Source organism: Cygnus olor, chromosome 3, assembly GCF_009769625.2.
Source record: "Cygnus olor isolate bCygOlo1 chromosome 3, bCygOlo1.pri.v2, whole genome shotgun sequence".
NCBI lineage: Eukaryota > Metazoa > Chordata > Aves > Anseriformes > Anatidae > Cygnus > Cygnus olor.
The window spans coordinates 108,494,307-108,522,163 of record NC_049171.1 but is presented as its reverse complement, the minus strand read 5'-3'; the positions used below and the strand labels follow the sequence as shown (position 1 = coordinate 108,522,163).

The window sequence follows — 27,857 nt, the reverse complement described above, 5'->3', positions numbered from 1 at the left end:
CTCATGGCCGGCGATGAGAGCGGCCGGCCCGGTGGAGGCGGTGGCAGGAGGCCACCCAGGCACCCCACGTCCCCACCACCAGTGACCCGCAGCCGCAGCGTTTGAGCTGGGTTTATTTGCTGTTTGTTCAGTGCTGCCGGCCTCCCCCCGGGAGAGCACGACAGTATCTGGGGGCGCGGAGCTCGCTGGCAGGGGTGCGACGCGAGGCGGGACCCGTCCCTCTCGGCTCCAGCACCCATCACTGGCGGCTGCCAGTGCCCCGGTCCCAGATGAGGGACAGAGGGTGACAGCCAGGGAGGCACCCAGCAGGCTACAGAGCCACCCCGGTGGGAAACATTCGGGATCCACATCGTGCTGGCAGCCAGCCCTTTCCCCCCTTCGAGTCCCTCTGTCCCCGTAGCAGCACTTCAGCGGCTCTGTTCAGCGCAGCTGCTCCTGCAGGAGGCCGACCGGAGTCCAGGGCCTTGCTCCTTGTACACACACTCGCCCTCTGGACACCCCCGGCTCGTGACTGCCAACCGGCCCGCCTGGTTCAGTTCTACAGCCCCGGCTCAGGGCCGAGAGCAGCCCAGGTCATGCCAGCACGCTGCACGAGCCTTCATGGTTACGTGGGCACCGCCGCATGCTTCCCACCAGCGGCCTCCTGCAGAGGCTCTCCTCGGTGCCAGCCCCGGCCTCAGCCAGGCCCGGCAGGGGCAGGGGAAGCACAGAGCAGGCAGGCTTCCCCCTGGCAAGGGTGCAAAGCCAGCCCGCAGTCTCCCAGTCTGTCATTCCGCGGGTGGGCGGCGGGTGAGGACGTGCATTCGTCTCCTTTGGGTCAGGACCGGCCGCAAGGGTTCACTCTGCCCGTCGGATGAACCAGATCTCATTGCGGCGCTGAGGGATGCTGGGGTTCTGGTAAACGGCCACGATGTAGGTTTCCCGGAGCACGGCGTCTGTGGAGCCCAAGAGCTCCCAGAAGAGACCGATCTCCCGCAGAATCGTCTCCTCTGTGGTTATCCCGTAGAAAACCCTACAGGAAAGGGAACAACGTCAGCAAACAGAGCCGCCAGCTGCCGCACTTCGCCCCGGCCACGGGCTCCCATCCCTCTGCCCACTGGGGCATCGCAGCAGCCCCGCAGCGAGCCCAGGGAACGCGACCAGCACTGGGGTCACCTGGTTATAACCCGGAGCGGCGCCCTCTCGGTGATGTGGATTTCCGGGTCCATGGGGACGGGGGGGTTTTGCTGGAACTGTCCTGGGAGGTAATAGGCGGTTAGGACCTCGCGCTCCAGCTCGGTCCCCTCCTTGTTCAGGTGGATTTCGTTGAGCACCGGGACCGTCATGCCCAAGTAGCGACCTGGAAGGAGGCAGGAAGGCAGCCAGCGAGCATGGTGAGAGGCGAGGGCCGAAATGAGGCAGGGCCCTCCCTCTGCGCAGCCTGCCAGCCCCCAACAGCCCCTGCCTGCACACACCTACAGAGTTCTCCTTGCAGATGTAGCGCATGAGCTTCATGAAGCTCAGGGAGATGCTCTGCTCATACAGGGGCTCCCCCTTGGTGACACATGCCCACTTCCCAGCTGGGTAGTGCCGCTCCTCGTAGGCCGCTTCCTCACACTGCAACAGGCCACAGGACAAAGCCGGTCAGAGTTTAGGGCGCTGGCACTCGGGTGGCAAAGCCAACGCCATGACGGCAGGCAAGAAGCGGGGAGAAGGGATCCTGCCGAGACGGGACTCCTTGCACGCCAGCAACTGGCAGGGGGGGACGGAGAAGGCAAGGGGAGCTGGCATGGCGCACACACCTCAGGCAAGGACACGCAGCGCCGCTGGGCAGAAGTCAGCGAAAGGAACAGCACAGACACGGGGCAGGGCGCGGAGAGGCTCCTGGCATGCACACGGAATGCAGCACATCCTCAGCAGGGAGCACAGGGCTTTCTGCTGCTCTCCAGTCACTGTCCTGCCTACATACAAGGATGGTCCTGATTCCAGGCACCCAAAGGCCTCCACTAAGCTCGACTGGACCCTCGGGCGGCAGCGCCCTTTCCCTCGAGCACCGTGTGCATTGTGGGGTAACAGGCAAAAAACCTCCTGCGCAGGAGAAAGGAAGGTCTGGCGGCAGAGCTCTAGCACAAAGAAGAGCTGTGAAGGTTGGACAAAACTCCTCTTGGATCCTTCTCCCAAACCAAGAAGTGAAATTGGGAAGAAGAGACACGAGCACGGGTCGTGCAAAGGGGACAGCTTTGTGGTAAGGGTCAGAGCCTCTATTTCCATGACAGACACTCGGTCTTCTGGACAAGCCCGAAAAAGAAAGGGTGCACAGGGAGTCATCCTCAAATGGGGCCATGCCTGTTCCACCAAGCCCAGCAGAGCAACAGCATTTGCCAGACAAGGGAACCCACCAGACAGTCCCTCTAGACTGTTTGCAATTCTCATCTCTGACAGCATGTGAGAACAAACCTTTCAGTTCAGCAAGGCACGGTGTCTGAAGCCCTGCAGCCTGACCCATACGTTGACCAAGCACCCCTCTAGAAGGTGAGACTTGGGCAAGAGAAAGAGTGACGATGCTTCACATCCACTGGGTCGGGGATTTTGTCTCAGTACTGAGGCCAGAAAGGCTCTGCAGGTGGTACAGGAATTCATGCACCTCCAAGAGGATGACACGAGGCTCAGGAGGAGCAACCACACACCACCCACCTGCCTGAGCCTGGGGAACGCATCCACAAGGGCCCAACCTCCTGAGTCCCCTCAGCACTGATGCCACGAGGCGGCTCCCATCTCCTCACCCAGCCCCGGAGTCAAACTCCAAGAATCCTCCTCAGGCACAAAGGAGGCACCAACAGCAACAGAAGATCTTCAGGTCCCACGGAGTCCCAGGGACCATTCCTGCTTGGGATCGGTGCAGGTACAGAGGAGCCCAAACTAAGCCACTGGGATGCAGAAGAGCAGGGAAAGGAGTGCGGTGAAGCCCTGGTTCAGGGCTGTGCACCCGCGTGCTGAGACGTGTCTCACAGGCAGCGGTACTGGACCTCAGCCCAGAAGAAACTGGTTAAGCTCTCCTCGTATAGAGGACAACTGACAGATGTCTGTTTGGGAGCAAGCCTAACCAAGCCTGCAGAGACACAAGAACCAGTCTGACGAGCGCTTCTTCACAGTTATTTCTCAAAGCACCTTTTTGTGCAAGAGATTAGAGGAGGTGTGCAATTTAGCAAGAACGGGAGTCTTCGAGCAGCAGCTGCCAGGTTTGGATCAGCAGCTCTGACAAACAATAACATGTGCTCGGGTCTGACAACCAGAACCATGGACTATCCCGAGCTGGAAGGGATCTGCGTGGATCATCAAGTCCAACTCCTGGCTCTGCACGGGACCACCCCAAAACCAGACCCATCTGTGTCTGAGGGTGTTGTCCAAATGCTTCTTGAGCTATGACAGGCTTGGTGCTGCGATGACTTCCCTGGGGAGCCTGTCCCAGTGCCCGACCACCCTCTGGGTGCAGAACCTTTCCCTAACCCCCAGCCTGACCCTCCCCTGTCCCAGCTCCATGCCGTTCCCTCGGGTCCCGTCGCTGTCCCCAGAGAGCAGAGCTCAGCGCCTGCCCCTCCGCTCCCCTCGTGAGGGAGCTGCAGGCTGCCATGAGGCCTCCCCTCAGCCTGCTCTGCTCTGAACACACCAAGGGACTCGGCCACTCCTCTACATCTTCCCCTCCAGACCCTTTATACTTCGGACACTTCTGACAGCTTTACACCCCTGTTGCACCGTGGCGCCCCAAGCCGCACGCAGCGCTGGCAGCGAGGCCGTGCCAGCACAGAGCAGCACAGCCCCTTCCCCCGGGCGGGACGCGGGGTCCCTCGGTGCTGCCAGCCGTGCCGCAGCCCCCCGCTCCCCGCAGAAGCACCCTGACCCTGTGCAGCCCCCAAGCAGCACCCACACTTGCTCGGCACGGGTCGTGCCAGGCGGCGAGGCATCGGAGCGCGGCAGGCAGCGGGGTGCAAGGCTGGGGGGCTGCACGGAGGGGGGGGGGATCAGAAGCGGGTCGGGGGTCCTCTCACCTTGCCATGTCGCGACAGGGCGACGTGGGGCACGGGCTCCCGCGCCTGGCTGTGCCGGTTCATCTGGGCGATGGGGCCGGCCATGTCTGCAAGGCAAAGGGGTCAGGGGGTGCCCCGCGTGTGTCCCCCCCCCAAATCCCGGTCTTCCCCCCCCGGGGCTCACCTGGGGGCAGGCTCACCCGGTGCGTGCTGGCCACGGCCTCCCAGTGCGCGAACAGCCGGCCCCGCTCCTCCTCGTCCCCCTCCCCCTCGTCCTCCCCCCCCCCGCCTTCATCCTCCTCCTCCTCCTCCTCCTCGCCCAGCCCGTCCAGGTCCTCCAGCCTGATCCGCGCCATCTTACCCGCCCCCCCCCAACCCCTCCCCAACCCCTTTCCAGCTCCACCCTGCTCCGGAAAAGAACTGCCCCTTCCTGACGTCATGATGACGTCACCACTCCCGTCGTCATCCCCTCCGATACCATCGCTCTCCGCCCCGGTGCGCGCCGCCTCCCCAAATACCCCCCTAAAACACCCCGGCAGCCACGGAAGGAGGGGGGGGGGGGGGCTTTATTTCGGAAAGTACAGCTCGGGCGCCGCGCCGTGCCCCCCGCCCAGCCCCCATTTTAAGCCCCCAGCCCTCTCCTGCAAGCTGGGGGCTTATAGAGGTGCCCCGGGGATGGGGGGGCACCCAGGGGCTCCGGGTGGTCGGGGGGCATCCCGGTAATGGGGACACCCCGGGGGATGGGGGCAGCCTGGGGCTCCGGGTGGCGGGGGGCACCCCAGTGCTCCAGGGGATGGGGGACATCCCAGTGCTCCAGGGGATGGGGGGCACCCCACGTGCTGGGGGGCGTCCCACCCCACCAGCACCCTACCTTCCTGCTGTCCCCAATGCCCCCCGCCATCCCAAACTAGCTAGGGGCTCCTTGCAGCCCCCCTCCCCGCCAGCCAGGACCCCCGGGGTGGAGCGAGGGGGGCACTGTGATGGGAAGGGAGCGGTGGAGGTGGGGAGGGGGCCGGCTGCGGCCCCGCAAAGCCGTGGCGAGGCGCTGAGTGCAGGGGGGGACCCGCGGGGGGGGTCAGTTGGAAGCGAGCAGGGAGCTGTGGGAGGAAAGATCCATGCTGCTGGCGCTGAGGCCTCTGCTCTCCGCACGGAGCCCTTGGGTGCCCTGAAAAACACAGCACATATGAGAATCAGCACCCACGGCCCCCCCCGGCACCCTCTCCTGCCCCGTCCCCGTCCCTCACCTCGAAGGAAGCGTCGCTGGACTTGTGCAGGTAGTTTAGCGAGGCGGCTCGCTTCATGCTGCGAGGAAGCAGAGGAGAGCGGGGGTCAGCTCGTGCCCGATTCCCGTCGGCGGCACCGCAGCCCGCCGGGCCCATACCTGGTGTTCCTGGGCTCCAGGGGACCGTTGCCCTGCAGCTTCTTGACCAACATCTCGCTGCTCCTCCGGATCACTTCGCGGATTTTCCCCAGGGAGCTGCTGCGCTGGAGGGTGCCGCTGCCGTCCTGGAGACGGAGACACAAGCCAGGGGCCAGGGCTGAGCGTCGCCGAGGGGGGGCTCTGGCACGCTGAGAACCGACCTGCACCAGGCCACCGGCACCCCCAGCCCCGCTCCGTCTCCTACAGCTCAGCGGAGGTCCCCGGGGGCAGCAAGCAGCAAGCGCCGAGCGGGGTCCCCGAGCTTGGGGACACCTTCGGTCAGGCCAGGACGTGCTGTTAGGGCATTCGCTTCCCAGCCTGCTGCCGGCTGGAGACGAGCCTCCCCTCTCCCCCTTCCTCGCTGTGCTGGTGGTGGTCCCCCTGTCCATCCAGCATTTGTCCTGCTCCCGCTCGCTGGTCCTGGTTCACTCGTGTCAGACAAAACCACTCCGCACTCGCACACGGACTCAGCCCACCTCAAACGCCCCTGGGACGGGCTCGTCTGGCTGCTCCGGGGTGGCTCTTTACGGGGCTTCCTTTACTGCCTGCTTTCTCCAGAGACCAAACCTGGCCCTAAACCTGGTTCCCCAGTCTGTTGCCTCCCTCGTGCCCCCAAATGTCGCCGCTACTGAGACAGGCACTCTCAGCCCTTGATGGACTCTAGCCCCTCTCGTGGTTTAGCTCCACGTGGATGCGTTCAGTGGCCACGTGCCGGCTGCCAGCACACCACCACCTTGTGCCACTGTGTCACCAAGCTCTCCCACGCGGCCAGGCACGCCCATTGCTCAAGGCTGTGGCATCACCGCTGGTGTGGGGCTGCTTTTGCTCTCATGACCTGTTGACTGTGGTCTTCTTTGCTACTGATCCCAATGGCCCCAAGAGCTGTTTTCCCTGGCACAACGAGGCAGAAAAAACAGAGGTGAGGCAACCACAGAAGCCCTCATGAGCACGTGTGGGAGCCCCTTCGAACCCCTCCGCGTGAACAAAGTGTCCCCTGGCCTGGGCTGGCAGCAGCGAGAGCCCAAGGGCTGTCCAGGGTCTGCCTTAAGGCTCCTTGTTCTCATCCCCAAATTTTCAGGAACTGCTGCAGCCCTGAGGAAGGGCTTTTCCAACACCTCCCTGCCACGGTTACCCAAAGCTGATCCACCCCGGGCCTCTCTCCTCCAGCGGAACAGAACGTCTCCTACCAGCAAACCTTTCTCCCAGCACCGATCCCATCTGTTCTCGGGTAAGCCAAGCGCACTGAGAACCTCTTCGCTTTCTCATCGCCACGAGGGGCTTCCAAGCTGGGAACCACGCGCTGCTGCTGCCAGGCACCCACTCACCAGGAACGCAGAGAGCACCGTCAGGATTAGCAAGGCAAGCAATCCAGCTCCTCCGCCGGGCATCCCAGGCAGCTTTGGGAAGAGCTGGCCATCGGTACGCGGCACTAGCAAAGATGGGGATGGAGGGGAGAGGGGGGAGGAAGCAAGAGAGCCCCAACACCGCTAGCACTGGGTCAGCAAGCTCCTGGCAGGGCTCTGCCACGCCAGGCACTGTTCCTTTTGCCAGGGCACACAAGCCAGGGAGCATTGCCGGGGCAGGGGAGCAGGGTCGTGGTGCGGGGGCAGCAGGATCCCTCTGGGAGGTAAGCTCTGGGGTCGGGGCTGGAGGATGGAGCCACGTTTCCCCAGCTGTAGCGGTGCAGGCTGACTGCAGACCAATGCCAGAACCGAGTGCTGCTGCACTCCGGGTTAAAAATAGCCTCCTTTCTCTCCCCGCTCCCTCTTCTGCAGCGTTATTTTTAACCCAGAACGCTGATGGGGCTTGGTTTACTGCAGAGCACCCACCTCACTGCACCCACCAGGATGAGAGCACTGAGAACAAGCAGCAGCTCCACCACCGAGTCCCTCTGCTGCATGGAGGCAGAGGACCCGGGCAGGATTTGGCCGCATGTGAAGCTCAGCACCGAAGGGCACAGCGGGGTATTTTTCTGGGTAACGTAAACAGCTGTTGAGGAAAGCCCAACCTCAAATGCTCCACGGCAGCCCCGCCACGAGGCTGCAGGGCTAGGGTTGGAAGCAACCCCGGGTTGGAGGCCGGGGAGGTGAATAGCAGCGTTGGGTCCCTCAGTGAGGTGCCCCCTGCCTCCCATGCGGCAGCACGCCCCCTTGCACGCACACAGACACCAAGCACCCATGCCTGATCCAGCAGCGTCTCGCCCCACCACCCCGGGGCTGAGCGACGCTGCCCTACGGAGCATGGAAAGAAGCACAGGGCAGCGGTTCTGGTCTGTCTGCCTTTAATCAGAGGTACAGTCGTTACAGCACCAGGTCCGGGACACGGCAGAGCGCAGAGCCAGGTGGTGCTGAGGCCTGAACTGGGGGCTCCCCACGCTCCGAGGAGCACGGAGCAGCGGTGGGAGGGAGAGGCAGGGATGGTGCAGCCCTACAGCGCTCAGCCCTGGCCTCCAGCCCCCGTGGTCCCGAGGACAAGCCCCCTTTCAGCAAGCACAAGCTCCCGGGAGGGCGGTACGCACGCGCCCCGAGGCCTCTGCACCACCACCGCGGGAAAGCCAGGCCCAGACAGACACAAGCAGGTTTATTATCGCAGCCTGCCAGGTGACTAGCATGAAACTACCTAGCTAAATAAATAAAGGGGCGAGGGGGGGATTCCTGCGCTGGCCTCTAGGCTCTGCCCTGCTGCCTGCAGCCTCCCCAGGCTCCTCTCTCTCCCTGCAGGAGGGCAGGGAGGCTCGCCTCTGACAGCAGGTGGGATGGGGGCGTGCACCCAAGGGCCTGGGGCTCACGGCAGTGGGGGGCTGCTCTTGGGAAAAGGGCCTTTTCCCAGCGGGGACCAGCAGCACCTGGGGCACTGAGCCATCCCCACACCAGCCCAGGGTCAGCACTGCCTCCCCGGCAGTAAGACATTTACGGTCTTCCCGTCCACGTGGCTAAGGACAGCGAGTCACAGCCCCAAGGACCGTGCCTTGCAAGCCAGGTCCCGCGTTTCAGAACTCTTCCTCCTTCCCAGGAAAGCCTTCTCTTCCTGTGGAAACCTCCCTCCACCTCACCTGTCCCTCGTGCTTGGAACACCCCAAGCCCCAGCTCCTCCTTCCCTCACACCCTTCCTTGCACCTCCTTTTTCTCCCTGCTGTGTTTCACATGAGCCCATTCTGTACCTCAGCCACTTGTACCTGCTTGGAGAGCAGCTCTGCTCTCCTCCTACCCATCCCTCTGCCTCCAAAGGAACAGAGAACAGCTTCACCCTCACCTCTCCCTCCCTCAGCAGCCACATGCGGGGACCCTGGAGCCACAGGACGCTTTCTCTTACTGCCACCACGCCAGCTCAGCTACAGCATCGGCTTAGGAGCCAGCAGCCAAAGGGCCCTTGGCTGTCACCCCGTACCTGGGATGTACAGTAGGGACATCCATGCCCCTGCCGAGAGCCCCCCATGCTGGCTCTGGGCTGCAGAGCACGGCGGGGAGGAGGAGAGCACGGCGGGGACTGCCCTGTGCTGCAGGGAGAGCCCAGCCTGCCGGCGGCCAGCGCAGGTTTGCTACGGGGCGCTAACATCAGCTAAGCCTACGGGGGGAGAAAGCAAGCGGGCACACAACGGGCCTGCCAAGGCCAGGCCTCTGTGTCCCGAAACAGCCCCCCTACATCTTCGTGCCCCCCATCCCGGCCTCTGCAGAGGGGGAGGGAACAAGCTAGGAGGGCTGAGGCTGTCTAAGGACGGTGGAGTCGGCACGCCCGGAGTGAAGACCGTCCCCTGCGGTCCCCAGGGGTGTGCAAGGGCGGGCTTGGGGTGGGGGCACGCAAGGGGACGGCGGCCCGTCGCCCTGGCCAGGGGGAGCAGGCAACTCCACGCAGATAGATCCTTCCTGCTCTTGCTGGCCACGGGGCTGGAGCGGGGCCACGGGGCTGGAGCGGGGCCACGGGGCTGGAGCGGGGCCACGGGGCTGGAGCGGGGCCCCGCGCGGCCGGGCACTCCTCTCTGCAGGCGCTGCGGTGCCCTCGCGCGCCGGGAGGGTTGGGGGGCTGGCGCGGAGCTCTTGCCGAGGAAGGAGGGATGGTGTGGAGGAAAAGTCGGAAGGTACAACACAAACATCCAGGTGATTGCGGTGGAGGGGAAAGAGGGAGTCTCGGGAGGCATTTAAGCCTAGTGCACAGAGAGGAGAGAGACACAATTCACAAGGCCGTGAGGTTGGCGGTAGCCCAGGGAGCTGCTGGGGCAGGGCCCGGGCTGCATGCGGTGGCAACGGGCTGCGTCTAGACGGGGAGAGAGGCTGGTGGGGCCGAAACAGTGGGCTCACGCCTTTACCTGGGCAGCAGGTAGCTGGTCCAGGGCTCGGGGTGCTTCTCGAGCTGCTCTGTGCAGCGGGGCAGAGAGGTCGCTGCCACCCCTGGGGCTCCCAGAGCCCTGCACGCAGCACGTGGCAGCTCAAGGGGTGGCAGCAGACGCCTGGGGCGGCGTGACCGAGGTCTCTAGGCCACCAGAGGGAACAGCTGCCCGTGACGGACAGGAGCAGGGGGAGCTGCCTCAGCCTTCTTTTTGGGGCAGCCGGGGTGCAGCGGCGGGGCTGCTGGCGGGGCAGAGGGAGCTGGCTGTGCGTGCTGCGGGCTGGGAAAGGCACCGAGCAGCATGCGGCAGCAGCCATGTCCCAGCTCCCAAAACCTCTCTCTACAGCTGGCTGGGCCCCCTGGGGAAGGATCACGGGGACGGGGACTGTCCCCCTCTGCTAACGGGGAACACGAGGGCCCTTTGGTGTTTTGCCAGGGCTAGGACCCTCCTCAGTCCTGACACCGAGAGCCGAGGCTGAGGGCGGCCTTGTGTCTGGAGGAGCCCTCAAAGCTCTGCTCCCCAGGCCCCCTCCAGCCACCTCCAGGGTACAATCCACAATCAAGAGAGCCAGCGGGCTTCAGGCTTGGGTGCTGAGGGGCTGTCATGGCAACAGGGGAGAGGGAAGGAGGGAGGGAGGCAGCTCATGCGGGTGAGGATGGAAGGGTTAGTGAGAGCGGACGTGAGGGGGGAGCGGAGGACTTGTGCTCAGTGTCGTGCCAGGCTGCAACCGACCCTAGGTGCCAGCTACGCTCTCAGCTAGAGCCTGCAGGAGATGATCAGTAAGCGTTAACAGCCCTCGAGCCAAGCACCCTCACGCATGCTCACTTGCCGCCTCTTCTCCCGCCTTCTCGCAGAGGCCACCTGTCCCACACCTGGACCCCTACCTTCCTCCGAACTCAGCGCTAGTGACCGAAGTGCCTGTCAGTCTCCGAGCGAGCCCGGCAGGCTCAGCTCACCCTGCGTGAGCCTCAGCTAACAGCAGCCTCCTTCGCCACCACCGGCCAGCTCAGCCAGGCACCCTGCAAAGACCTGCCTTTAACCACCTCTGCTCAGCCAGAGCCCACGGGTGGCACGAGACCAGGAGAGGACAGCAAAGGCGCTGCCTGCGGACTATCCCCCTGCCCCGAAGACACGCAGCCACAGACCCACCGGGCACACACACAGGCACACACACACCTCCCTGGGCTCGGCGTTGCCCGTGGCGCGCTGCAGGACGGAAAGGCAAGTCGCTCACAGAGGCTGCGTGGGCCTGAGATGGGGCTGATGCTCAGCCAGGGCCTCGAGAGGGGTGCGCAGCGGGGAGAGGTGTTAATAAGGTTGCCAAGGCTGAGATTAAGGGCAGGCCGGGACCAGCTCATGCTGTGCACTGCCAGGACCCGGCGGCCCCCTGCGAGCAGGAGCCGTCAGTGGGGGTTATCTGGCCTGTACGCCAGGAGCCAGGCCCAGACACGCACCTTCGTGGGCTGGCCGGCTCATGCCAAGAAAGAGGGGGAGGAAGTGTGCAGGGGGACAAATGGAGGCAGACGAGGATGCCACGACAGGCCACACGGGGAGAGCCCTGAGCCGGGCTGTCCCTTCCCTCCAGCAGCCAGCTGAGGCCATTCTTGATGGTGTCTTGTACTTACCCCGCTCCATTCCACGCCCATACTCACTTCCTCGCTACCGTCTGTGGCATTCTCGTACTTGACGCCGCCACCCAGGCTCCGACGTCTCTCTGTGCCGTCACCCTCCTTCAGGATCTCCACCACCTTCGTCTGGTTGATTGGGTCGATGCCCTGCAAGCAGAAAGGAATAAGGAAGCACCAGGTTTTGCCCTTCGGTGGTGCTGCTCTGCCCAGGCCCGTCCCATCTCTCAGCGGTTGCCCCATCGCAGCCAAAATCCTCCCGCACGAGGATAGAGCCAAATGCTATCCTACATTTAGCAGTCTGTCTGGGTTTCAGGTGCAGGGAGACCCTTTCGAGCCATAAGCCACCCCGAGTGACAAGGGCTCGCTGCCCCAAAGCTGAAAACTTTTTGTCCTTCACATCTTGGTGCGTGAGAGTTTCTGCTCTCCCACAGTCTTTGTGCTGGGTGCTTACAACTCTTGCTTTGCGTGAGAATTGAGAGGAGTTTAGGCTGAGAGGCGCTCTAGGAAATCTCTACTGTATTTCCTGGACAAATAATTAGTAGGAAGAAAATATTCCAGTGAGTGCAGATCTCCTCAGTAGCTGACAAAGCCCAGTAACCTGCCCTACGGTTTCCTGCCAGGATTCCTGCACTCCAAGAGCCACGCTTCCTTCACAACACAGATCCCCCCAACATATGCTCCACCCATCCATGCGCATGCAAGTGCAACCCCACATACGTATACACACACGTGTGTACCTCTGCACAACCCCAACCCCAACCACTGAGCTGTTCCAGGGTTGTGGGGATGTAAACCACAGACGTCGGAGGCTGCAAGGCACGGGACAGCCCCCACCACACACATGGCTACGCCACGACCTGCCAGCCCCAAAACCCCAAAGTCCCCCCACCCGAGGAAGGTCCCCCCAGGGTTACCTGCCGCCGAGAGCGAACTGCACACTCCTCCAAGGTCTCAGCTGCCTCTAGCTTGCCCTGGCGCCGGTACAGCGCGCCCAGGTTCCTCAGGGTGGTGTTCACGGTTGGGCTACGGGAATAGATGGTGGGTGAGCGAGAGCCCTGGGGCCACCTCGACCACCCCCCGAGCTGCCCATGAACCCCTCTTACCTGCTAACCTTGCAGGCCTTGTACCAGCCGCCATACTCAGCGTAGGGAGCGCTGTCTCTGTGCTTGCTCTGTAGGGCGAGAAGACAGCCGTTAGCCCCGTGCCTACTGCCATTCTCTGGCCTGTGCTCTCCCACTGGGCACCAGGATCAGGCCTGGAACACAGGCACATTTAGGTGTCCTTGGGTCAGAACCTGCACAGCCTGGGCAACCCCAAGGATAAGACCACTCAGTATTCAAAATGCCTCTGATGCTTGCACACAGGCAGCCCTAAAAGGGTGGCTGAAACCACTGTGAAATGCTCTGGGGGCACAAAAAGCCTAGACTCGAGGCCAGAGCTGCTGTAAGGAAAGCCGGCTTCTCCCTGCTGCCACTAAAAGCAGGGAGAAAGAGGGGCGAGGGGAAAAAAGAAAAAAAAAAAAAGAGAAGCTTTACAAAGACAGTTTTATACTTTTTTAATAGGAGATGTGGAAATGGCACAAAGTGGAGTGTAGCACGCCCAGCAGAACAAGCCAGGTGTGGGGTCACCACCGCCCGATCATGCTGAACGTGCTGTGCCATTGCCCCCAGGGCAGCTGTGCCCAGGCCCGACTGTCCCAGGGGAGGAAGAGGCTCGGTCCTTGCCCAGGCTGTAAAGTGAATCTCACTCCAACTGCACATCTGTCCTGCAAGGCTGGATTTCCCGGCCTGCTCCACAGCCCTGGGAGAGAAGGGGACACAGCCAGCACGGCTCCATTGAGCCTGCTTTGGCCAGCAGCTTTGAAAACGAATCTTTCTCTCAGCTCTTGCTGCTGTCAAGGGGCTGCACCCCCAGCTTAGACTCACCTTGCTCATCTCCTCTCTCTCCTCCGCGTGCATCCAGATCGGCTTGTGTTCATCTGTGCGGGGAAGGACACAAGACAGCTCCGTTCACCACCTTGTCCTCTTGCTCTGTTACTTCCACTGGAGCTCCAGCCCCTGCACAACCCAGCGCTGTCTCCAAAGCCAGCAGCTCACCAGAGGGAGGTGATGGGGCTTCCGGGCACTGCCCAGAGCCCCAGCGAAGGCAAGTGACACTGCAAGGGCAGGGCATGGGAAGGAGGGAACAAGTCCTCCCACAGTGGAATACCTGGGTCAGGCCTACAGGAGAAACTTCAGGCCATGCCTGGGAATGACTCTGCCGCTTGCTATTTCCCCTTTTAGCCACAACTGCTTCCCAACCTAGCAAAGACTCACAGCCACAGCTCTCCAAGTCTCCTTCTGAGGGACGTGGAACAGCACCACACACTCGAAGGGCAGCGTCTCAAGGAGTGCCCAAAGCAGGGGCCCTGCAAGGCATCCCCATCCCTCTGCCAAGGGGATACAAGCACCAGCCAAGCCCAGGCTGAGAGCCAGGGGACCAAACTGCTCAGCCTTCCCCAGCCCCAGTAACTCCTGCTGTACAAACCATCCACGGAGCCAAACTCCTTCACGTGAGCACGGGTGAGGATCTCCTTATACAGCACCTCCGCATCTTTGTATTTGCTTTGCTTCAAGTAGCAGGAGGCCTGCAAACAAGAGAACAGCTCCAATCCCACTGGACGACACAGGTTAACCCTCCCCACCTCTCCCAGCTATCTCCCACCCACCCCCACATGGCCCCCTCCCAGGGTCTCACCAGGTTGTTCTTGGTCTTGGCCACGTTGGGGTCGTCAGGACCCAGGCAGCTCTCGTAGATCTCCAGGGCCCTGCAGTAATAGTACTCCACCTCCTCATACTTGCCCTGGTTCTGGCACAGCAGGGCCAGATTGTTCAGCTGCTTGGCCACATCGGGATGGTCTTTGCCTAGGACCTGGGTGCACAGAAGAAGGGAAGCCACAAAAAGACAACATTTGAAAATTGCAAGGTCAGGAAAGAAAACCTTAAGGGCGAGGTGGAAGGAAGGAGGTCATGGGAGTCCAGTACCTTCTCACGGATCTCCAGGGCTCGCTTGCACAGTGGCTCTGCTTCTTTGTACTTTCCCCTCTTGCCATAGAGAACAGCCAGATTGTTCAAAGTTGCAGCCACCTGCAGAGATATAAGTTTCTCTGTGAAACAAAGATGAATTCAGTGGGACCAACCTTGCCTACATGTCAGGAACTGGCTTCTCCTGGGTCCTGCCAGGCCGTACTGAACGAGATGGCAGAAAGACACTGATATGGCAAAACAGTGCCCCACACCATGTGAACAGCACCCCACACATCACAGGGTCCCTGCTGTCCCTGGGCAAGAGAAGTGACCAAGAGAGGAGGGAGACACTCACCGCTGGGTGGTCTTTGCCCAGGGTCTTCTCACGGATGGAGAGAGCATCGTTCAAGAGGTGTGCTGCCTCTTTGTATTTATTCTGATCCCTGCAGTGCAAAGCCAACTAGTTATTCAGGGTTTGGACAACATTGCCCATGGCAAGCAGAACCACAAACAGCAGTCCTCCCTCCACACAGACCAGCTCCCACAGCCCATTCATTTCTCCTTTCCTCCCTACTTTAGCCAGTCCCTAGTTTTATCAGGGAGTTTAGCAGTCCAAATCCCTTATCTGTGCCAAAAACCCTTTCTGAAGGGCAAATCCCTGGGAGCTGGGAGAACTCCTTGTCACCAGAATGTGCTGACCTGGTGAAAGGGAGGAAGAAAGCCCTCCTGGCCCGGTTGTGCCCTCCCCACTATCCTCACCTGTACACTAGCGCCAGGATGTTGAGCATGGTGGCCACATCGGGGTGATCGTGGCCTGATGTCTTCTCCAGGTCCTCCAGCGCCTGCTTGCAGAGAGGCACAGCCACCTCGTAGCGTCCCTGTGAGGCGTACTGGATGACGAGGTTGTGGAGGGTGCGCAAGCGTGCGGGAATCTCATAGCCTCCCTGCTGCGCAGCCGCCACCGCGCTGCTGTGCTGGTGGGGCACTGCAGGCACAGAACAACACACAGGGGCACGGTTGGCAGGGCAGGTTTGAACGGATACAGTCAGCAACCAAGCATAAGCACACACTTACATCCAGGACCATGTTCTTCCTCCTCATTTGGGAACAGATCATCCAGGGAGTCCTTGGTGGAGTCGCCCTCCTTCTCCTCCTGAGAAAATAGGAATCACAGTGCTATTGGTTCTCAGAAGAAATGACAGCAGCCTGGGCTGAGCCACCTGCGAATCTCTTCTCCCTGCTGCACCCCAAAACCACCACCAACTTCCCTGGTGTCTCTGCCGCCATCTTTCTCCCACACAACAAACCCAGTAAAGCCAGATTTCCCCACCAAATCCTGGCACCCTACTCCATGCTCTGCCAGAGACCCTGCTGTGCATTGTAGCTGGGAAGGGACAAAACCCAGGGCAAGGCTGTTACACCCAGGCAATCCTGCTGGTCCAACCCCCCAAGGCAAAAGGCTGCTGCTTGACAGGACGAGGGCATACCGAAGGTGAGACATCCTCATCATACTTCTTCAGCTGGTTCATGAACTCGAGGTGCTTCTTCTCCTCCTCCAGCTGAGCCACGGTTTGCTCACTGCGCTGCAGCTTCTGCTGGGTGTTGGCCAGCTCGTCGCGCAGCCACTGGTTCTCCTGGCACAGCCTCCGCACCTGAGCACGCAGCTTCTGCTTCTCCGACTCCACCGCGTTCAGGTGGTTGGACAGCGCCATCATCACCTTATCAAGAGTGACAGTGAGAGTCAGGAGAGACCCCAGCCTCACGTCTCCCTCACACGCGTGCTCAGGGACCCGTCTCAGGGCCACACTGCCCCTGCAGCTCACGGGGGATGGCCACGCGCCTGCCTTCCCCCATCAGTCCCAGGTACCAACCACACAGGAGGGCACTTGCCGCTCTCACCTGAGCTTCTCCAAGCCCCAGTTCGATCATCTCCACCGACTTGCGGAGCAGGTTGGATTTCTCGTGCACGAGGTTGGCTTCTTCATCCTTCTTCAGGCACTTGATGGTCTCCAGCAAGCTGTGCAGGATGGAGTTGTGTTCGTTCTTGAGCGCCTCCAGGCCCTGCATCACCAGCTTGGTGTTGGAAATGATCTCCTCTTGGCTCAGCTTGTCCAGTTTCTCCTCCCTTGGGTACACCATGGTGGACATAGTCCTGGTCCTGCAGCCCTACAGAGAGAGAAAACCAAAATCTGAGTGCCTTGGTACTATTTCAGCAGCCAGACCCAAGTGCCACAGCCTCCTTCATCTGCCAGCGACAGGGTTGAACCAGCTGCCCACATTAAGCCCTTCCACTTCACCTTCAAAAGTTGGCACTGCCCTCCAGCACCCCCACACTCCCAGCAGCGAGGGGAGCTGATTTAGCTTCCATTTAGGAGCCGAGATTTGTGCTTGGCAGCTGTGGTTGCAATGTGTGCACCTCCCACCCGCAAACCACTGATGCGCGGAGGCTGTCAGAGCCCAACACCTCTTCTGACTGCGGAAGAGAGGGAAGGGAAAGCAGAGGGATGCCAGCTCCAAGCTTTCTGCTCCAGTGATGCACATCCCTCAGGAAGCGCAGCAAACTCTCAGCACAGCAGGGAGCCTCAGCAGGGCAAAAGTTCATGTTCCTTAAGACCGTTCTTACTTGTGAGCAAGAATCGAGTCCTTCCCCACCTAGCCCCCGAGTCACGATGCTGACTTCACGTCCGCTTCATCACCCAGCGCCAGCACCACCTCGTGCTGCACCCACTGCATCCTCCCCTCCTGGGCGCCTGCCATGCTCCACATACCGTCGCTCTCTGCGTTTGGCACTTCACATTGAAAGGTTTCACCTTGACTGACACAGTTCCAGTTTGCTTTTGGGAAGACCCAATGGTAAGAACGGCAGGAAAAATGTCACCGAGATCAAGATACAGGGCACAGACTATGGCTCGGAAGAAAAGGATAGGTCTGTTGAGAACTGGCTGCCACTCAGAGCCTGCTTGCCAAATTGCTTAGCTGCCCATTCCTAGGGAATCCACCTGATCCGTAACTCCCCTGTGCTCTTTCCCACCTTGATAAAATATCAGGGGGACGGACTGAGTGCTAAAGCAACAAGGGAAACCCTGCCACAGTCAGCCTTCTGCGGGTAAGCACAATCCAAGAAGAGATGTGCAAGCATTCCCAGCTCCCGAGGAAGTCCGTGGCAGGACCCAGGCAGCAACCCAAAGGATGCTAGCACTGCTCCACCAGGCAAACCTCCACCTGCCTGCCCCAAAATGGGTGCACACAGCTTGCTGGCAAGGCGCAGCAGACACTTACCTGCTTCCACAGAAGCCCAGGTGACAACTGCTGAAGGGTAAAATGGCCCCGTCACCAGTTTTGGCTCACAAGAAAACTCAGCTCCATACCCAGAAACAGGGAAATCAGGGAGTGGGAGTCCTCTGGAGCACAGGCACCTCTTGGAGACACAAGGAGATCCCCCACAAGCAGCCTCGAACCCAACATACAGCACACCTAGAGCTCTGCTCCAGGGCTCACACAGCGGGGTGGCCCACGAGCACCTCTTCACCTGGCCCTCTGTGCGCTGGGTCAGCTGAAAATGCTGACGGTGTTCACAGAAGCATTACTTACATCCCCACTGGGAGGGCTGAGCTCCTGCTGCCACCTTTGTAACGCTCAATACATACGCACTGAGGAGAGGAACATCTTATGAACCGGGATAAAAAGCCACCAGCGCTCACACCTTGCTTGATAACAGTCTGACAAGCCCCAGATCCATAGGAAATCAGCCTCATTAATTCCGCTGTGCACAGAGCTACTCATCAACTGAGAAACTGCTGAGCTGCATGTTAAAACACGAGGATCTCTGCTCCAGCAACATCCTGTCTTTCTTCTGCCCTTCCAGAAGAAAAAGCTTAGAGCATCTCACAGCCCTCACATTCAACTCGTTTTTCAGAACTGCAAAGGCTTCAGGTTGTCTGAGAAGGGAGATTAAACAAAACAACCTGACCCACGAGACATCGGGCTTATCCTACCCTGGAACTACATATACTTCCTGATCCTCGGATCCTCCAGACGTACTGATAGTGATTCTTCTCCTCTCACTGACTGCACAAACACTTCTGCACAATCCCTGACTTTCTCTGCTAGGATGGTATTGTGGAAGCTGCAGGGAAGTCACCGTCCCTGAGGGTGTTCAAGGAAAGGCTGGACGTGGTGCTTAGGGACATGGTTTAGTGGGTGACGGTGGTGGTAGGGGGTGGTTGGACCAGATGATCTTGGTGAGAGCAGCCCTGAGGAGAAGGATCTCAGGGCTGAAGAAGGTTGATCTGAAAAGCTCAACGCGAGCCAGCAATGTGCACTTGCAGCCCAGAAAGCCAACCGTGTCCTGGGCTGCACCACAAGCAGCGTGGCCAGCAGGGAGAGGGAGGGGATTATCCCCCTCTGCTCTGCTCTCATAAGATCTCACCAGGAGTCCTGCGTTCAGCTCTGGGGCCCCATGGAAGTATGAGAACGAGTCCAGAGGAGGGCCATGAGGATGATGAAGGGGCTGGAGCACCTCTTGCACAGACAGGCTGAGGGAGCTGGGGTTGTTCAGCCTGGAGAAGACTCTGGGAAGACCTTACAGCAGCCTTGCAACACCTAAAGGGCGCCTGCAGGAAAGCTGGGGAGGGACTCTTTATCAGGGGGTGTAGTGACAGGAGAGGGGGTAATGGCTTTAAACTGAAGAAGGGAGATTTAGATGAGATGTTAGGACGAAATTCTTCTCTCAGAGGGTGGTGAGGCACTGGCACAGGTTGCTCAGAGAAGCTGTGGATGCCCCATCCCTGGAGGTGCTCAAGGCCAGGCTGGATGGGGCTTTGGGCAGCCTGGTCCGGTGGGAGGTGTCCCTGCCCATGGCAGGGGGGGGTGGAATCGAATGGTCTTTAAGGTCTCTTCCAACCCAAACCCTTCTGCGGTTCTGTGACAAGCACAGCTCTGCTAGGCACCAACTCCCTTAGTGCTCAGCTCCAACTTCCCATTCAAGGGGGGAGCGCAGATTGCCCAGGCTGGCTGCAGGGTGCCAGACCTAAGAGCAGCACACGGGCCGCTCACTCCCAAACACCACCAAGAAAACAAAGAGAGGGCTGCAGAGAAGTCGCTTAAACGCTGCTCCCTTTTGTGCAGGGAACAAAACCCACAAACGCTGGCGGAAGATGGCTCATTATCCCTCCGAAGCGAGGATTCTTCCCTACAGAGCCTTATTCCCAGCCCTCCCCAGGACTGGCAGGTCTGTGCTCGGTGCGCAGCCCTCCAGAGAGGCAACGTGCTCTATGGCAACCAATGCCAAGGTCAGGCAGGCCGAGGCTGCTGCATAAGCGCTCTTCCTGCTCCCACACATTCAGCAAAGGGCACGGAGCGTCCTTTATCCGGGCAGAAAGGGGAGGTTCAGGCTGGAGCACCCAGCTCCTCGTTTATCCATCTGCCATCCCCACAGCTCCGGGGGTGCCGCGGCTCAGGTCTCCACCGGCGTGTTTCTGCTCTACTTGGCACGGCCTCCCTGCTGACGGTGAGCCGCTGGAACAGCCCAGCTTCCCGACAACACCCTCCTCCCCTCCCCTGCTCCCGTTTGGAGGAGCGCTGCGGGAAGGCAGGGCAGGAGGAAGCCTGCACGGAGCTCTGCAGCACTTGCAGCCAGCCGGGGAGCCACCAGCTGCCACGTCCCGCTGGGCACAAACCTTCCTCCTGCGACCCGGTGCGGCACCGGGAAACCACCGAGCATCAGCAGCTTTCGTCAGCCCACTTTTTCTGCCTCTGAAATCCGCTCCCACACATGAGAGCTGTAAGAGGAAAGAGCTGGAAGCTTCGGCGCTTGCATCTTAAGCCCACAACGGAGACAAGGATGCCAGACGAGATGGGTCCAAGCGGACCTCAAAGTCACGCTGCCTAATGCCAGGAGGCTCCAGAGAGCCACAAACCTGGCACCAGGGAAATCAGGGGGCAGCTACGACAGAAGCAGACTTCAGGTGGTCTTTTGTTACCTCTACACGTGCCTCAACAAATTCAGCTCGCTTCACCGTCTCCCTGCACGTCCCTGGACCGAGCACACGTGAGATGCAGGGTGCTGCACAGCTCGCACAAGTGGTGCTGTCGGGGCAGTGGCTGCGGCTTCCTTCAGACTGCAGATGGCCTGCCACTGCTTTCTGCACGGCAGTGAGCGCAGATCTTTAGCAGCAAGCTCTTCTGTAGGAGAACGCGATCTAAGGATACGGTAATTGCAGGAAAAACAACCGGGTTCTGGAAAAAAAGCTTCCTGGGGAGAAGAATGAGGCTGATTCACAGCGAGAAGGAGTGAATAAGTTTGGGAGACGGATATTGATGAGCATTTCAGAAATGGAAACAGGGGGCTGGAGGCTTATTTTCACAGCAGTTATCCCAGTCTTGTGCTTTTGTTACCTAGAGCAGGTAGGGTGACCTGCTTGAGGGAAGCAGGGAATAGTTTGGGGGTTGCTTTGTTAGGGTTTTGGGTTTTTTTTTGGACCTCTGCCAGCTCATTGCTGTCAAACCACCGAATAAAGGGTTTTTTGGAAGTCTGGTTGACCTCCACGAAGCTAAAAGTGAGATCACCGATATACAGCCGAGCCTCCACACCACAACAAAACCTCAACCTGACGCCTCGGACACCAAAAAATAAAATGAGGGCAGTGAAACAGCGTGCTGAGGTTCAGCCATCGCGGAGCTGGTGTCACAAGCTTCCTCCTCGTTTTGATACCATAGCATCAGGAAACAAACAGGGACTGCAGGAGCCTACGGGCAGCCAGGACACACCTGCTGAAGCTCATGTGAGGCACAGAGCAGGAGCAGTGCTCTGGGATGCTCGTGAGCCATGCCAGCAATGCCTGGGGCATCTCCTGCTCCCTCAGAGCCACTAAGGGCACACAAACAGGACACCAGGCCGGGGCCAGCACCCGGGGAGTTCCTACCCAGCACGTTTCTGAGCTGCAACCCCAAAGCCAAAAGGTGCCGCCCAACTCTGATATGCGTGGGGCCCTGCCATTATTTAACTCTGGCTTACGAGTTTCTCCACCCTGCTGTGGAAAAAAGGGGCACCTACGGGCCCCGTCTTCTGCCCTGGTTCTCCCCCAGCCCCTGCCTCCAGCCCGGACCCCTCCTGCACTGCAGAGCCTCAAGAGTCAAACCGACTGATGCACAGATGGCCTCATGTACCTTACACAGGCTGCTGTGTTGCAATTTCCTTCCTAATTAAAGGTCTGTGATGGGTATTCTGTCATTGGGAAGGTCTCTGGTCCATCCTCCTGCCTCTGATCAGGTATTTGAAGGCTGCGTCCAGTCAAGGGTTGAATATCTCCCAAGGCAGAGATCCTACAAGCTCTTCAGACCCCTAACCCACTGTTTGACCATCCAGGAGAAAAAAAGAAAAGGAAAATAAAATCCTAACCTGAATTCCAATTCGATAAACTCCTCCTCGTGTTTCCCTTCGCTGGGCACCACTTCAGGACAAAGGGGCCGGGCGCTGCAGCATCAGGCACTGACCCTGGGCCCGAAGGAAGGGAATGCAGCACACACGTGTCCTTTCACCAGGGACGCAGCTGGGAATCCTCCAGTGCAATCCACCTCCAGCAGCAGCTAGGAATGGAGGCAGGAAGCTCTCAAGCCCTTGTCCTCCCGTGCCCAAAACACGGGACTCTCCTCAGCACCCAGGCATCCCCTCGCACGGTTTAAAGCCAATCTCCAAGCCCAGAAAGGCTTCACCCAACCAGCTTCCCTGGGCTTGACGGTCATTTATAACTCGGCGCAAGTTGACTGCGCTGCTGGAAACAGCTCAGCCCTCCCTACGCCCTGGACGGGGATCAGTGCCAGAACTGCTTCTTTCAGCAGCAGCTGACACATGCCAGCTCTAGCTGAGTGTGAAGCTCCAGGAGCCCTTCTAGATGCCAGAAGGCCTGTATTGGGAAAGTCTGCGCTAACCCGCAGGCTGCAGGAGCCCCAAGGGTGTTTAACTAGGGCTCAGGGAGTAGATTTGCAGCTCACGTGGAAGGGTTCTCCCACAAGAAGAAGGGGAAACTCCCCGAATGCTCTTTCCCCTAAGCACTAAACATTCCTCTCTGTCCCAGAAGCTTCAGCTCCCCGCCACCCCAGTCTCTAACAGGAAACGTGCTGCAACACAACCTTCCTGAAGCCTAGGGTGAGGTGGTGGTAAGCCGGCTTTCCAGGGATGTGGCCGTGGTGATCCAGGTTCAGAAAGGACCTGGGAGCTTCTCATCTCCTCCTGCTTTCCAGCCCATGGCTGGAAATGGCAAACTGGGGTTTGTTCTGGTTGACCAGAGCAAACAATTCCTGGGTTACCGAAGCGTGAGCCAATGTCAAGAGCACATCTGCTCTGGGGAAGACAGAGGAGCTGCTGTGGTTGGCTTTATATCAGATCAGTCGTTCCTTTCAAGACCAGAAAGGGCTTACTCCTTTTGTTCTTTAGCAATCGCAGAACACAGACACGGGAGGCAACGCAGGTAAAATAAGTAAAGAAATAGGAAGAGACACGTGTGATAGCAGAAAGAGACTGTGACAGCAGAAAGCCCGACTGCTCCTTACAGCCCCTCATGCTGTTTACAACCCCGGCTGGCCTGGAAAACACGCACCTTTCACTGGGACCAGAGGAATGGCAGTCTTCATCACCCCCCACCCTCGTGCTAGCATCTCCAGATCAGCTGATAAGGTGGTTTTTTTTTTTTTTTAAATAAAAAAAGCCACAAAACAAAAACAAAAACCTCTTGCTCGTGCCCGCAGCAGCCAAATCCACTCTGCATCTGCTGTGGCTGGGACGAGAGCGGAGCACCATTAAAAACCTGTTTCCGGGCTAGCGGAGACAAGAGCTAAGCAGCTGGAGCGAAGCCAGGCCGAGCATCTCTCCCTGGCTTCCCGATCTGATGGGGAAAGAGGGAGGCAGGGAGGGAGGGAGCCTCGCTGCAGAGCAAGAGCCATTACCTTGCCCTGACAGCACGCAGCGGTATTAAAGCAGGCGGAATAATTCCCAGGAGCCGATGCCTCTGCAGACGTCTGCCTAACCCGAGGGCTGGATGTGCCGCAGGAGCACGGGGACGGTCAGGGTGCCGCTGGGCCCAGCGAGTGCCCCGGAGCTGCTCTGTGTGCCCTGGGAGGCCCTGCAGCGCCCGCACCCCCTCCGCTGCATACCTGGGGCGGCTGCAGAGACCAGCTGACTGCGGGCGGGCTATTTCCAGAAACAAACGGGCCTCAAAACACAACAAGGCAGGCGAATTCCCCGAGACAAAGCTTTACCTGCACAATAAGCACAGGATCGGTTTCACCTCCGGCTCCCCTAGCAAATCGAGCCTTTACCCGGCACCTCCGCCAAGGTCAAAGCCTCGCAGCACGTCCCCTGTGCCCCCCCCGAGACCCTTTTTGGGATTAACGCCGTTGTTCCTACCTGGGCATTCCTCCCAAACAGCCGAGGAGAGAAGGCGAGCTTCCTGCTCCTTCCGCCAGTCACGGCAGAGCGCAGCCGTGTTTATTTACCCTGCGTCTGGTCTGGCGAGATCTTTGACCCCGTGCTCGCTGCACACCGCCCTCCTCCTCCTCGCACGCAGTGGGGGCAGGTGCTTTTTTCCACCTCCCCAAGCGGGACAAAGTGACCCGGGGAGCAGAGCCCAAGGGCGCTAGAGGAGACCCTAGCAGGGAGCAGCGCCGCAGGAGAGCCGGGCAAGGTGCAGGGGAAGCCGGTGCCGGCTGGAAGCGCGCCGCAGCCTCCCACCATTGTGCAAATATCTCCAGGCTGCCCGGCCAGAGCTCTCTGCGGCAACACCATCCCCCAGCCCTCCTCCAGACACGGCCTTCTAGCCGCATCCCTTCTCCCTCCCGGAGGTTTACGGGGAATTGTGTCCCCCCCAGCACCTCCAGCAGGGTGTACCTCTGCTCGGGAAGGCGGTTTATTTGCACAAGGAACGTTTGGGCGGAAACAAGGCTCCCAAAGTTTGCGAGCCATTGCTGTGTGCTCGGAGCTGCCTCCGTCATCGCTCCTCTGGCTTTGTCTGGCAGCGGGAGGCACGCCCGCTGCGTATCCTTGGGACGAGGAAAGCAGAGACGAAACCCCTCCATCCCTCCCCGGCGTCGCCGCAGCGCGGTTCCGCGCCTACCTGCCTTCCCGCAAGCTCCCCAAGGGAAAACTTTCCGCCGGCTCTCCCCGAAACTGCAGTTCAAAGCGGCCCTTTGTTACGGGACGGCCGGGCGCCCTGCCCGTCCCAGTCACCAGAAGGGAATCTTCCGCCGAGGAGCGGTACCTGGATGCCTGCAGCGGCTTGTCCGGCGCTCCCGCCTGCCCCAGCGGTGCCGCGGAGGAGCAGCGGGCACGGCGGCGGCGGCGACGCGGGGCTCCCACGGCGCTGCCCTCGGCTTCCAGCAGCAGCAGCGCCAACCACACTGCGGGGGGGGAGGGGAGGAGATGCGGCCGGGCTCCAGGAACGCCACGGCCCCATCGCTCCGCTGGCAGCGCCACGCACGCCGACCCCACGGCTGCCACCTCCGGCAGCCACCGAGCTGCTTCTGGGGGGCTGCCCCCATCTGAGGGCTCGGGGTGGGGGGGAGGGGGGGGTGCTGACGCCGTTCCCTCCAGGCTCCCAGGAGCGCATCCTAACATTGATCCTGCGGCTGGGGGGTTTGCATCCCTCTTCGTTATCGCCCTTACCCGCGCGGCGGCATCGCCCCACGGCCGACACCGCTCCGAAGCCCAGCTCATGGAGCCGCAGGGCTCCCCCCCAAGCTGCCCAGGCCCTATTTCCATGCCCCGGCTGGCTCCGGGGACAGGCTCCCCGGCAGCCCTACGGCACCAGGCCTGGCGGGGAGCGAGGACGATCGCCACGGCCCTGCGGCCAACGGGGCTTCGCACAGGGCCTCGGCGGTGCGACGGGGCGCGACGGGGCACCACGAAACGTATCCGGGCCGTGCTGGCCTGGGGGGCCTGCACCTGCCCCGGGGGGCTCCCAGGGGACAGCGGGGTCGGGGTGCCACAGGGCGGGAGGCACGGTAAGGGGGCTTCGGGAGGGCACCCTATTTTGGGGAGGGCACCCCAATTTTGGGGAGGGCAGCCCTATTCTTGGGAGGGCAGCCCTATTTTGGGGAGGGCACCCCTATTTTTTTGGGGACACCCCGTTTTTGCGGGGACACCCCCCTGCCCGCCCTGCCTGACCCCGGAGGGCAAAGCCACCGCAGCCTGCTGACAGGGCAGCCCCGGGGCCTACGGGCCTGGCGCCTCCCCGTGCCGCAGACCCGCCCCACCGGCCCTAAATCCCCCCCAAACCCCCCCGGACCCCCCCGTCCCGCTCCTACCTGCTCGGCACAGGGCGGCGGAGACCGGTGCGAGGCGACGGCTGCGGCGGCACGGGGCGGGGCCCGGCCCAAATCCGCCCCCCCCCCCTCCCCGCTCCTCCCCGCCCCTCCCCTCCCCTCCCCCCCCCCGCTCAGCGGCGCGGCCCCTTTAAACGCGACATGGCCGCCGCCAGCCGCCACCGGCGCCCGCGCGCCCCCTCGCGCCAACACCGGGAGCGGAGCCACGCCCCCACCGGGCGCCTGGCCACGCCCCCTCCCCGTGACCACGCCCCCTCCCCGTGACCTCTCCCTCTCGCCCGTAGCCGCGACGCGCACGCGCAGTGGTGGCGCGGGAGGCGGGGGGGGGGGGGGGGAGCGGCGCGCAAGATGGCGGCCGCCGCGCTGTGCCGGGCCATGGGGGCGCTCGCGTTGTCGGCTCCCCGCGCCGCCGCTGTCGCCGCTGTCGCCGCCGCCCGGCCTGTCGCGATATCGCCGCCCGGCGGGGCCCTGGCGGCCGCCTGCCGCTGCCTGAGCGCCTCGGCGGCGCGCTGCACCACCGACCCCATGTGGAAGTGCCGCGTCAAGTACACGGTGCGGCCCGTGGGCATGAGGAAGACGGGGGGGCGCGACCACACAGGTGGGCACCGGGGGGGCACCGGGGGGCTGAGGGGGCACCGGGGGCTGAGGGCACCGGGGGGCTGAGGGGGACTCGGGGGGCTGAGGGGGACCCGGGGGCTGAGGGGATCTGGGGGGGGGGGGCACCGGGGCGATGGGGGGCACTGGGGGGCTGAGGTGACCTTGGGGGCTGAGGGGACCCGGGGGCTGAGGAGGGCTGAGGGGGGCACCGGGGGGGCTGAGGGGATCCCAGGGGGTTGAGGAGGACACCGGGGGGCTGAGGGGACCCAGAGGGTGAGGGGGGGCACCGGGGGGCTGAGGGGACCTGGGGGGGGGGCACTGGGGCTGGGGGGGACCCGGGGGGCTGAGGGGACCCCGACCCGTGTGGAGCCACCCCCCCCATCCCACAGGTCGCATCCGTGTGCGGGGCATCGGCGGGGGCCACAAGCGCCGGTACCGCATGATCGACTTCCAGCGGCTGCGCTACGAGGAGGGCACCGAGAAGGTCATCAGCGTGCGATACGACCCGTGCAGGTGAGTGCCGGGCACCACGGGCAGGTCCTGCGGCGCGGTCAGCCCCGCTCTGACCGCCCGCGCCTTTCCCCCGCAGGTCGGCCGACATCGCGCTGGTGGCCGGCGGCAATCGGAAGCGCTGGATCATCGCCACGGAGAACATGCAGCCGGGGGATATCATCAAGAACTCGTCCCACATCAGCAGGATGGCAGGTGCACGCCCCAGGGCTGCGTGCCGGCCCTGCTGGGGGCTCGCTGGCCGCTCCGTGCCGCGCTCACCGGTTTCTCCCCCGCAGTGTCAGCCAACGAAGGGGACGCCTACCCGCTGGGGGCCCTGCCCGTGGGCACGCTGATCTGCAACCTGGAGAGCCACCCCGGCAAGGGAGCGCAGTACATCCGCGCGGCCGGTGCGTCTGCGCGGGGGCACCCGCTGGCTGTCCTCTCCTCTCCCCAAAGCCACACTCTGTAGGGGTGGGGACAGCCGCGTGACGCTGCCTCCCGATGGTGTCCCTGAGGGTCTGTCCTCTGGAGGAGGTGCTGCACGAGGGGCACGGGTGCTTGAGGACGTGCTCCCCGTGGTTTGGGACAAAGTCCTGCCGCTCAGCACTGCTCCCTCCTCCTCTCGCCCGCTGCAGGGACTTGTGGGGTGCTGCTGCGGAAGGTGAACGGGACGGCCATCGTGCAGCTGCCCTCCAAGAGGCAAATACAGGTAGCGGAGCCGTGCCAGCCCTTCCCCAACCGCCTGGCCCCTAGCTCACAGCGGGGGGCTCACGGCTCTCCTCTGCCCCCCAGGTGCTGGAGACCTGCGTGGCCACGGTGGGCCGCGTCTCCAACGTCGACCACAACAAGCGGGTGATCGGCAAGGCGGGCCGCAACCGCTGGCTGGGCAAGCGCCCGCACACGGGGCTGTGGCACCGCAAGGGCGGCTGGGCCGGCCGCAAGATCAGGCCGCTGCCGCCCCTCAAGAGCTACGTGCACTTGCCCCGCGTGGCATCCACGCCGGGCCAATAAAGCGGTGTGTGCGCCTCCGCCGGTGTGTTATTGCCGTTAATGAACGGGGGGGGAGGGGAC

The 27,857-nt window shown here is 61.7% G+C and overlaps 4 protein-coding genes across 11 annotated transcripts; 2 read left to right on the top strand and 2 right to left on the bottom strand.

The window, feature by feature from the left end:
• Nucleotides 1–96: 96 nt before the first annotated feature.
• On the bottom strand, nt 97–25,761 carry KLC4 (kinesin light chain 4). 8 transcript variants are annotated; one of them, XM_040553971.1, is made up of 19 exons: nt 25,680–25,755; nt 24,635–24,773; nt 16,281–16,547; nt 15,869–16,099; nt 15,456–15,534; nt 15,141–15,366; nt 14,737–14,824; nt 14,400–14,501; nt 14,113–14,286; nt 13,903–14,002; nt 13,302–13,354; nt 12,480–12,547; nt 12,291–12,399; nt 11,374–11,523; nt 5,386–5,510; nt 5,249–5,306; nt 4,189–5,169; nt 4,026–4,111; nt 97–1,012 (listed from the first exon to the last, which is right to left on the bottom strand). In XM_040553971.1, exons 3-17 carry the CDS (start codon nt 16,527–16,529, stop codon nt 5,080–5,082), a joined length of 1,902 nt encoding a protein of 633 aa, XP_040409905.1. In that variant the 5' UTR covers nt 16,530–16,547; nt 24,635–24,773; nt 25,680–25,755; the 3' UTR covers nt 97–1,012; nt 4,026–4,111; nt 4,189–5,079. The 8 variants fall into 8 exon arrangements, with proteins under 8 accessions (XP_040409905.1, XP_040409908.1, XP_040409906.1 ...); XM_040553974.1 differs by having other exon boundaries at nt 11,401–11,523; nt 25,680–25,749; XM_040553972.1 differs by having other exon boundaries at nt 24,491–24,773; nt 25,680–25,746.
• LOC121067756 (heme-binding protein 1-like) lies at nt 838–4,109 on the bottom strand. Its single transcript, XM_040552594.1, has 4 exons — nt 4,026–4,109; nt 1,455–1,596; nt 1,156–1,339; nt 838–1,012 (listed from the first exon to the last, which is right to left on the bottom strand). The coding sequence occupies exons 1-4, from the start codon at nt 4,107–4,109 to the stop codon at nt 838–840; spliced, it is 585 nt and encodes a 194-aa protein (XP_040408528.1).
• On the top strand, nt 5,526–11,520 carry LOC121068629. The gene is made up of 3 exons (XM_040553976.1): nt 5,526–9,298; nt 9,356–9,564; nt 11,400–11,520. Exons 1-2 carry the CDS (start codon nt 8,568–8,570, stop codon nt 9,561–9,563), a joined length of 939 nt encoding a protein of 312 aa, XP_040409910.1. The 5' UTR covers nt 5,526–8,567; the 3' UTR covers nt 9,564; nt 11,400–11,520.
• A 58-nt stretch (nt 25,762–25,819) lies between the features above and the next one.
• MRPL2 (mitochondrial ribosomal protein L2) lies at nt 25,820–27,814 on the top strand. Its single transcript, XM_040553977.1, has 6 exons — nt 25,820–26,295; nt 26,684–26,807; nt 26,884–26,999; nt 27,083–27,193; nt 27,422–27,495; nt 27,579–27,814. Exons 1-6 carry the CDS (start codon nt 26,046–26,048, stop codon nt 27,795–27,797), a joined length of 894 nt encoding a protein of 297 aa, XP_040409911.1. The 5' UTR covers nt 25,820–26,045; the 3' UTR covers nt 27,798–27,814.
• Nucleotides 27,815–27,857: the final 43 nt, after the last annotated feature.